Source organism: Sardina pilchardus, chromosome 21 (assembly GCF_963854185.1).
Source record: "Sardina pilchardus chromosome 21, fSarPil1.1, whole genome shotgun sequence".
NCBI lineage: Eukaryota > Metazoa > Chordata > Actinopteri > Clupeiformes > Clupeidae > Sardina > Sardina pilchardus.
In genome coordinates this window covers 10,755,111-10,765,586 of record NC_085014.1, presented here as the reverse complement: position 1 = coordinate 10,765,586, position 10,476 = coordinate 10,755,111, and the positions used below count along the sequence as shown (strand labels likewise).

General features: G+C 43.0%; 1 protein-coding gene across 1 annotated transcript; it reads right to left on the bottom strand.

Annotated features, from left to right (window-relative positions):
- Window positions 1–4,945: 4,945 nt before the first annotated feature.
- LOC134068541 (zona pellucida-like domain-containing protein 1) lies at window positions 4,946–10,177 on the bottom strand. The gene is made up of 9 exons (XM_062524223.1): window positions 9,989–10,177; window positions 9,371–9,555; window positions 9,079–9,151; window positions 8,692–8,789; window positions 8,085–8,165; window positions 7,762–7,933; window positions 6,258–6,366; window positions 5,398–5,421; window positions 4,946–5,091 (listed from the first exon to the last, which is right to left on the bottom strand). Exons 1-9 carry the CDS (start codon window positions 10,175–10,177, stop codon window positions 4,946–4,948), a joined length of 1,077 nt encoding a protein of 358 aa, XP_062380207.1.
- Window positions 10,178–10,476: the final 299 nt, after the last annotated feature.

Sequence of the window (10,476 nt, the reverse complement as noted above, 5' to 3'; positions counted from 1 at the left end):
GAGAGAGAGAGAGAGAGAGAGAGGGAGAGAGAGAGAGAGAGAGATGTGCAACGTGTCATAATGCATAAACACACAAACATACTTAGGCACACACACACATACACACACACACACACACACACACACACACACACACACACACACACACACACACACACACACAAACACACCACAGAGCCTTGACAAGGTTGTCCATACTGGGTTACCATGGTGATGCAATGACAGTCAAGGAGCAGTAAATAGTCATGAAAACACACACACACACACACACACACACACACACACACACACACACGCCACATGCATACACACATGCAAATTTGCATAGTCAATTGTGCTTGCACACACACACAAGAAAAAACATAAACTCTCTCTCTCTCCCTCTCTCTCTCTCTCTCTCTCTCTCTCTCTCACACACACACACACACACACACACACACACACACACACATTAACACAGTCAAGCACATAGGCAGTCAGAAACTCATACTCATGCATGAATAAAGAGAAGCTGGTGGAAAAAAACAGAGACTAAATGGCAGTGAGGTAGGTGGAAAGGAAGAGAGAGAGACAGTTAGAGAGAAACACAGTTAGACAGAGAGAGAGAGAGAGAGAGAGGGAGAGAGGGGGAGAGAGAGGGAGGGATGAAAGATGGGAAAACGGTAGTGAAAATTAAATCAAATTCAATCAGTTTAAACGAGAGACCTGCGAAACCTCGTGTTAGCCCATAGCTCACAGGCACGAGGAACTTTGTAGAGAAAGAGAGGATCAAGAGCATCAAGTGGCAAAAGAACAGTAATTGGAGAGAGGGGGAGGACAGAGAGAAGGAGAAAGAGAGAAATGGGGGGGGGGGGGCAGGGGGGTGTAGGACAGAGTAGAGGAGATTAAGCATGAAGAGGCTGTGGAAGGAAATGCACCAAAATGAGGACAAAAAAGGAATAGAGAGGACACTTAGAGGAGACATTGAGCCAAAGGAGAGATACAGAGATAAAGATGAAAGTGTGTGTGTGTGTGTGTGTGTGTGTGTGTGTGTGTGTGTGTGTGTGCTGAGGGGGGTGGCTGAGTGAGCGAGGGGGCGAGGGGCGAGTGTTTGAGAGCGATGATGCAGGGTAATTGTGAGACCCTTGGCGTGGCCGGGGCCTCTGGGAACGTGGCAGAGGGCTGCCCGTGACGCAGCCACTGACGTCAGCCTGCCGGGGAGCGGAGAGCACCGCCGAGATTTTCATCAATTTCCTTAATGGTCTGCAGCCTTCCCCAGATGGCCCCCCTCCTCTGATACACACACACACACACACACACACACACACACAGACACACACACACACACACACACACACACACACACACACACACACACACACAGGCACACACACACGCACACACGCACACACACACACGCACGTCTGTATACATACGCACAGCAAGCCTGCCAGACAAAGACATACTCAGGCTTACCACATGCAGGGGTTCTGTTCACCAGGTGAATGTCAACACACACACAGACAAACACAAAGCCGACAACAAAAATAACTCTTACATACGTACATGCACACATGCATAGATGGAAAGTGACTTGCCTATGCAATTGAGCAAACAGGTAATGCGGTTATTCTTTGGACACCTTACTCAGGGTCTATACGAAGAGAAGAGAAATGTTTTATGATCACTAAAGGCAGCAGTCTCAGATTTAATGTAATCTTCTTAAACATGCCTATTTGAATTGGGTATAGCGCTGTTGTCTCCAATCATTACAAAAACAAGTATTCATATTAACATTTGAAAGTTAAATATTGACCTTACAAATGTTTGTTTGGGAGTCAGCCAATCTTCAGCTCACGGTATGTGGAGTTTAGCCCAATTAGTTAAATCTTCATCTAATCAGAAACCTGTCTTCCTGGTCTCCAAATGCACAAAAAAGCTCTAGAAATGGTTCGAAACATACTCCTTTTTTTTCTTTTTCTTTTTTTACAGGGATGAAAAAAAAGGTCCCCAAATGTTATTGAAGTATTTGGCTTGGGTGTCTAGTTGCAAATTAATTTAGAGCGGTGCCTTTCATAATTGTGTCACATTGAGTTTCTCATAAATGGTCCAATCAAATGGAACACATGAGAGGAGTTCTGAAGCAGAATACACATGAGCTTAATTTGGAGGGCAGCAACTGCTGAATGACTGTGAAATAGAAAGTTCAGATGCCTTTTTTAATAAAGTGTCTTAAAAATGTGATTAGTTAGTTTTGTTATTATGAGCTACCGTTTGCATTTCAAACAAGACACCTGATTCATTCAATCTACTTTAATGATTTATATTATTTTGGTCTAATCTAACATTTATAATAACTGTAGGAGCCATATTAATATTTCAGTTTCAGTTTCATGTTTCAGTTCATAATTCATTGTAATTGTAATTTGATTTCCATTCAATAGCATTTTGATTAAGAACATTTTAGTGTTTTAAGTATGTATGTCCTCTAGGTCATGTGGGCAAAGTTATAAAGGTCAACCAAGCTAAGGCCAGAGGAAGCTTCCAGTGTTTACGTATACCATCACTGATTGTGATTGTGAATGTGAATCAGAAGTGAAGATGGCCCAAAGCAAACAATAGAAACCAAGAGTTTATGCCATGTTTTTAAGTTCTTTTTTCATTTGTAACCCAGATAAATACTGTATCATAAGTTTACTTCACAACACTTCCCCAGCTCATGTTTACACCTCAGAAATAGGCTGCAATACACTAGTATCCTCAGAAGTGGCAAGACAGGACTCACAATTTCCTCAAGGTCTACATGTAGCTCACCGACGGCACCCATCCACTACAGTCATCTCACCTAATGGCAGCTTGTGGTTTCGCTTTGTTCCTTTCAATAAAGCAGCACAGATTGATCTGAGGTCTGAGACACAGCCCATGATATTGAGTTGTGGAGGGCATTGAGTTTCAGATGATGACAAACACCAATCTTGAAGGCAAAAGCAGCATCCTTTTCTGACAGAATTAGAAAGCAAGCAGCGATATGCACACAAATGCAGTGGTCTAGTTCAGGGGTAGAGTTTATGTGTAGAATTAAAGTTGGGCCAGGACTGATGAAGATAATGTTGAAACGTTAGTCAATGTTTTGCACCTTCTAAATAAAAATTTAGAAGATATCTGAGTTGCACCGCCATCCCTCTTCCTCTCATACTTTATCTGTCCTGGCCTGGTTACACACACACACACACACACACACACACACACACACACACACACACACACACACACACACAGAGACACACAGAGACACACACACACACTCATACTTGATCTGTCCTGGCCTGGTTGCACCAGATCTACGCTTAACTGCAGAAGCAAACCTTTCTTTGTTTTTAGAAAGACCAGGCTCGCTAGTTCATTTGAGTAGGTATTTTGGGCATAAGCGTTTTTTGATTATGCGAAAACTTAACATTCTGTGAAAACATAACCATTACCATTTTGAATTCTAAATGTAGGACTAAAAATGTGATTCATGGCTGGCCTTTTAGAGATGAAGTAGCAGCTAGGCAACTCTCACTTAAGCACAGGGTACACAGGTACATACAAAAAGTGTGCTTACCAACCCTGGAGAAAAGGCTTAGGCTATACCTCTACACACCAATGAAAACTCACTCTCTACAGTAGTACACACACACACACACACACACACACACACACACACACACACACACACACACACACACACACACACAGAGAACACAGCTGCTTTCAACGTCAGCAAAACACTTAAGCAAATGATGAATTCTAAAAGCAGACTGTGGGAACATTTCACTTTGCTGCAGAATGGACGAGTTTCACTTTACTGCATAATTAAGCAGCAAGAGAGGAAAAGACAGGGGGAGTGAGAGAGAGAGAGAGAGAGAGAGAGAGAGAGAGAGAAAGCAAATACGAGACACTGTTGTTCAGTGGCTGGATTATGCCTTCTCTCTGCGGACCATCAAAAAGCAGCCGCCACATCTGTGGTAATGCAGCCATCTGTAGTGCAGTGCCATTAACTAGCCGCAGGACACACCATCAGAGTCTCTGTGTGCGTGTGTGTGTCTAAATGTGTGTGTGTGCGTGTGTGTGTGTGTGTGTGTGTGTGTGTGTGTGTGTGTCTGGACTAATTGTGATGGCCTGCGATGTTTGTTTACTCCGGGGGAGCGCAAATGACCTCTCTTTACATGACAAACCCAGGGGTCACAGATTGCTCTCCCTCTAACGGGAGACTACAGGTGGCTGGGCGGGAATGAGCGGCTAACGCTAACAACAGAGGCCGAGTCTAGTTTTAGAGGCGCACAAACACACGCGAAAACACGCGAAAACACACACACACACACACACACACACACACACACACACACACACACACACACACACTGCAGTGTTGCAGGGCAATTAGCCATCCTTTGATTTGTGAGAAAATTTATGCTGAAACGATTGAGGTGATGACTAAGATTTATCTCAACACTTTCAAATATGATGAAAATGATCCAAAGCAAAAAGGAGCCGTTTATTTATTCCTATTAATAAAAACAAAACAACCCTTAATGCTCACAACCTGACAACCTTCGGTTCAGAAAAAGAGAAAGGAATATATTGTGTGCGGACTTGAATGAGGAAAACAAAGCAGATCAAAACACATTCACGTATCAAGAGCTGCATAAACAAAAACAACTTCTGCTATGAATAAACAACAACAAAGTGTTCTGCTCGCAAACATATACTCAAAAAAATAATATGAATACTATTATAGGAGTAAGCATAAGAGTATTTGGAATGACCACAAACTAAAGGTTCTTCAGCTCTGACATGGCGTGATTAATTATGATGTTAGCGTCAGAGCCTGTTTCTCTACAGGAAGAAACTGGATGCCATCTTGGCTCTCTCTCTCTCTCTCTCTCTCTCTCTCTCTCTTTCTCTCTCTCTCTCTTTCTCTCTCTCAGTGGTGGAGGATAGTCTTGTCTGTGGCTGCTGTTCTTGAGTAGTGGATCTTGTAGAATATGGCTGCGATGGTGGCGATGCAGAAGATTCCCATGAGAACTGCGGCTGTGACCACTCCCAACACCGTTTGGTTGCCATCAGAACCTAAGACAAGAGGACAAAAGGCTTCACTCTTCTCTAGCACGTCGCCTGTCAAGTATGTACAGTTATACACACACGTATAGAGTACACAAAATGTATAGCATCAGTAATAAGAAAGAAAATGATACATTCAAAACTTGAATGTGTATCACATAAGTGTTTTAGAGATTTGTTTAAGTTTTTTTTTAATGTCAATGTCAATGTCAATGTCAAGTTATTTGTATAGCACATTCAAAAAACAACAACAGTTTTTTCAAGAGTGTGACTATAAGATGTTTGTTAGTCTGAGTGAGAATATAGATACTGTACCTCCGCTATGTTCCTCTGCTCCACCTGTGTGAGATAAAAGGCACATTTGAGAACATAACTCACACTAAAAGGCACTATTATAGCAGTGTTTGAATTGCTTGAGTCGTATGGTCTGCTCTGGACTATAACATTGTGTTAGTAATGTAGTTAGTATAAGCTAAATAAGCCTTTTACAGCTACTGGTGTATCCATCAGCTTTCACATACCTTGATCATATGTTTTTGAAGGATAAGAGGATCATATCATTTCACAATATTCTTCGCAAATTGTCAGCATTCTTGCACACTATTTCTGCCATTTTATTGCACATTTCAGACCCTAATAAATGTTAACAAGCATTAAAATCACCTGAAACATGATGTGCAAAAATGGCGAGGGACATTGCTGAGAAGTTCCTCCACTGCCCCTCCAGCAAGGCATTTTTTAAGGCTTGTTTAATATGGAACATTTATCTTTTGTCTTGCACCTGACTATTTTTTATTTGTTGACAGCAGAATAACAAATTGACCTTTACAACACTAAAAATGTCTAATATATAGTTTTATGCTCAGCTGAGCCAGTGTTGTTTTGTGAGTCCCACTTTATTTCGTAGAAACAGACTCACATCATCCCCATTTCTGAACTTCCATCTCTCTGTACGCTAGTACACATTTGGAAAAGTTAGGAAATGTAAAGTGACTCCAAGGACCCTGTGCTGATAGAGGGACAGTCACGGAGCATAATTACCGCCATTATTATTATTATTGTAATATTCTTCCTACGGCTCCAGCATGTATAGCAGCTCCTGCCCACTGCCTTTGACCTCCGACCTTTGACCTCGCCCGGTCATTTGTTAAGTGAAATGAGAGGTTCGCGCTCACCATTGTTACTTCTGGTGGTAATTGGGCCTGAGGTGACCGTGGCCGTGTCACTCACAGAAGTGACCTCCCGCCTCCTCCTCCGTAACCCCCCCGAGCCGTCTGAGCAGTTCTGGAAACGGGTGGAGAAAACACACACACACACACACACACACACACACACACACACACACACACACACTTTGAGCATGACCACATCGTTGAATTCACTGAATCAATTAATGTATGCTTTATATAGAATAAGGCTCTTTTACATGACATAATTTCTTATGTAGCCAATGACTCTTATCCAGGTCAGCTTTACAGTGAACACTAAGCACAGAGTTCCATTGTTCCCGTGTTTTCATTGTTCCATTGTTTCCTATGGAAGGCCACAGATCTCTAACCACCACATTATATAAGCACCGCCATATAATATTATATAAATATATCATGCTAACAGACAGCAGAGATTTGGATGACTACAATGAATGCATTGCAAATGCACGGCAAATGTGTTGCCTTCTGTCTGATCTATGTAATACAATGTACTCACCAGCAACAAGGCAATTAATATAAATAGGTCTAAATGGGCTCAACCCACATAGTGATCTTGCTAAGTGGAGTCTCTCTTAAGCTAATTTCCACCAGCACAGCAATCAGGTTAGATCCTGGGTGTCAAGTCAGGTGACAACAAAACAGCCATTTTAATTTGATAGTTTAATAGCATAGGCTGTAATGTTTTCTCTCTCCTTCCATGTTAAGTGGTTTCTGTCTCTTTAGGCTTATACCATCACCACAACAATCAAGTTAGGAGTCTGGGTGTCAAGTCAGGTGACAACAAAAGAGCAATTTTAATTTGTTTGGTCAAAACCGAAGGGACTGACATGCTTTATGTTATGTTAAGTGGTTCCTCTCGCTTTAGGCTAACAAACAGCACAACCGCAAACTTCAGGCTATGCGTCTGGATGTCAAGTCAGGCGACAACAAAAGAGCGATTTGAATTGGTTTGGTCAAAACCGTGGGGGTTGAAATCCTTTATGTTTTCAGTCATTACTTGCATGCCTCAGTTGGAGTGTGATGGCTGCTCCTGATACAAGGCCTAGTAAAAAGGACAAAAAAGTCTGCAGACTAAAGCTCCAATATTGTTTTCTTTTTGCTCACCACATGTGACGTTTCGGGACACACTGACATGTCTGAGGAAGGGCAGTGTGTCCCGAAATGTCACATGTGGTGAATGAAAAGAAAAAATATTGGAGCTTTAATCTGCAGACTTTTTTGTCCTTTTTACTGTTGCTTTTTGAGTCCAGCACCTACTTTTAAATATTCAGATGTGCGCACCTGCTTCTACACTTTCTACACTACTGCAGGAGTAGTGCTCACACTGGACGTACCTGTTGTAGAGTACTGCAGGAGTAGTGCTCACACTGGACGAACTGTACCTGTTGTAGAATACTGCAGGAGTAGTGCTCACACTGGATGCACCTGTTGTAGAGTACTGCAGGAGGAGTGCTCAGACTGGACGTACCTGTTGTAGAGTGCTGCAGAAGGAGTGCTCACACAGCCGAGTGGCACAGTGCACGTAGTAGGTGGACACGGTGTTGTTCGAGTCCTGCACGAAGCGGAACGCCTCGAAGGAAAAGCGAGCCTTCTGGGAGTCGCCGTTGATACCCATGACCGTCTGTATGTCGTGGTTACACCTGGAACAGGACACCGCCAGGTGTGACAAACCACAACACAGACAGATGCGGCTCTACTGCGACCTCTGTGACCTTGAGGGCTATGGCTTAGAATCGACGTCACATGGTGTGTTTACACTGTCGAGTGGAGGCATGCAGAGTGAGGACTCACCCAACAAAGAGGTCGTAGTAGGTGCTGTTGAGTGGGAAAGGGCTCGTGGTGGCATAGCATCGATCCAGAAGCACGTTAAACCTGCGCAACGGAGAGGGGGATGCTTTTTAGGTAAACGATAACGATAATTACAGTAATGCTACGCTGTCTCACAAACATACATCAGGTCCAAAATGTGTTAGAAACAAAACAAATCTATTCTTCCTATTCCACAAAATATCAATCTTTTTTAGACAGAACAGTGTAATACTCCATGTGTGTTATGATTTAATTCATTTTTGAGCATATGAAACCTGATATTTAAAGGAGCAGTCAGCAGTGCAGCGCATTCAAGCTCATTTTTTTTTTATTTTTATCACGTTTAGCAATCATCTCCTCACGACTACCAGCTGCCTAGTCTATGAGTAGCCTGTTGCTTATGTGTTGCTTATGTTTAGTAAGTATTATCATGTTGCCTGACTATGTGTGTCCCCATATTGCTCAACAGACACGGCAAGAATGTAAAAACACCAGGTCATCGACACAAATGGCTGAAAAAGTATATCTGTTATCTGAGTATGGGCATTTAGCATGAGTTTTTAATGGGCTCCTGGGTCATCCGCAATACCTTTGTGTGAGATTGGTGGCCCTGACTTCCACAAAGATGCGTGTTTTCAGCGTAAGGCCGCTGGACGGCACACGCAGAGGGGAAGTGTAGGAGACGTCCTGCGGAAGAGAGAAGAGTTCACTTCAATTATTCAGCATCAGGGCTTCCACAGGCACATCTCCTCAGGGCTCAAGGGCTCGCTCACGGAGGCAGACATTGTTGTTTTCTTTTTACTATTACTTTTCTTTTTACTATTATTTTTCTTTTTACTATTATTTTTCTTTTTACTATTATTCTATGGCTTCATACCGGGTCCTGAGTACTAATTTCGAACCACAAACATGTAAATGTGAACTGGTACGACAATAAGAATTCCTTGAATCCTTGAGACATCTTCTGAGGCATTACCTGAAACAGACGCATGCTCAAGGTGCTGACGAAGCTACCGTTGTTGTCTTTGATTGCCAAACTCACTCCAGACCTGTCACAAAAAAACAAGAAGCTTATCACAACTGCAGAACATTTTTATTCTGTCCTAACTACAGGTGATATCCAATTCTACTGATTGAGTTGCTTCCCATACATTGTGGTCATATGACTGCATAAAAATGATCTTGACTCTTAAATTGGCCTAACTAATGTATACATTGGCCTCTGTTTTATTTGTGAGATACTGAAGAGGGCATCTACTGTAACTTACACACTGGCTTCTGTTTTGTTGGTGAGGTATTGGAGCGGGTACTTGCAGGAGTACAGGTACATCAGCTCTTGGCGATAGACGATGGTGGCACCACTAAGATCCTGGGTGTTGATTACCCCAGAGATGTTAACGTACTGGACCTTCGAGTAGTCTGAGAACACGCCAGTGCCCGTTTCCTCTGTGATCTGTTCCGTCAAGAACACACGTGAGAACCCTTGTAAGAACATAGAACACCTTTGGGATGAATTAGAGCGGAGACTCAGTCGGAGACTCGGAGAGCCAGTCTCCTTATCCAACAACAGTGTGTGACCTCACAAATGCGCTTCTGAAAAAATGATCAGAAATTCCCATAAACACACTCCTAAACTTTGTGGATAGCCTTCCCAGAAGAGTTGAAGCTGTTATAGCTGCAAAGGGTGGACCAGCGTCATACTAAACCCTATGGATTACAATTGGGATATGACTAAAGTTCATATGTGAGTCAAGGCAGGTGAGCAAATACTTTTGGCAATATAGTGTATTCATGCACAGGCACACAACAATCTACCTGTTGAATATCTGTCTATCTATCTATCTTATTGTACCTGTCTGCCTATCTAACTCTGTCATATTTCATACCGTCACTTTGTTGGTGCATGCATTGAGAGAATCGTCTGCCATGGTGAAGTTAAACTTCACCACTGGTGGGTCAGCGTTGTAGTCAGGGATGCCTTGGCATGCGGCCTTGTCAAAATGGCCGTTGAGGGCCACCAGGGACTCGTTGTAGCCCCCAAAGTACAGCGGACAGAGGAGGATTTCCAGGTCCATTCCCGCCGTGCCACACACAACCGTGATGTCACTGTTGGCTGTAATGAAAAAGGAAACACACACACACACACACTGTGAGCTGATCACTCACTACATTCTCAAAAAAAAACTCCCCAATATGAACATAAAGGAAAGAAGCCACAACAGGATCTCTTTTTGCTAACATTACACTCTCGGACACTCAATGCCTCAGGGAGAAGAAAGGAGACGCCTCTCAGGTGTCAGGGTGGTCCCATTCCCCATGTCTTAGGTTCGCGGGAATGGAAAGGTGAGTTCGCTGAGGAATGGGAAGTGGTTGT

What these genes read in the sequence shown, in the direction of transcription:
- LOC134068541 (XM_062524223.1), bottom strand. Translation starts at nt 10,177, where the DNA reads ATGGACCTGGAAATCCTCCTCTGTCCGCTGTACTTTGGGGGCTACAAC. An exon ending in AACAAAACAGAAGCCAGTGT is followed by an intron (nt 9,152 to 9,370) that starts GTAAGTTACAGT and finishes TTTTTGTGACAG; the next exon opens with GTCTGGAGTGAGTTTGGCAA. An exon ending in AGCAGAGGAACATAGCGGAG is followed by an intron (nt 5,092 to 5,397) that starts GTACAGTATCTA and finishes CTCTTGTCTTAG; the next exon opens with GTTCTGATGGCAACCAAACG.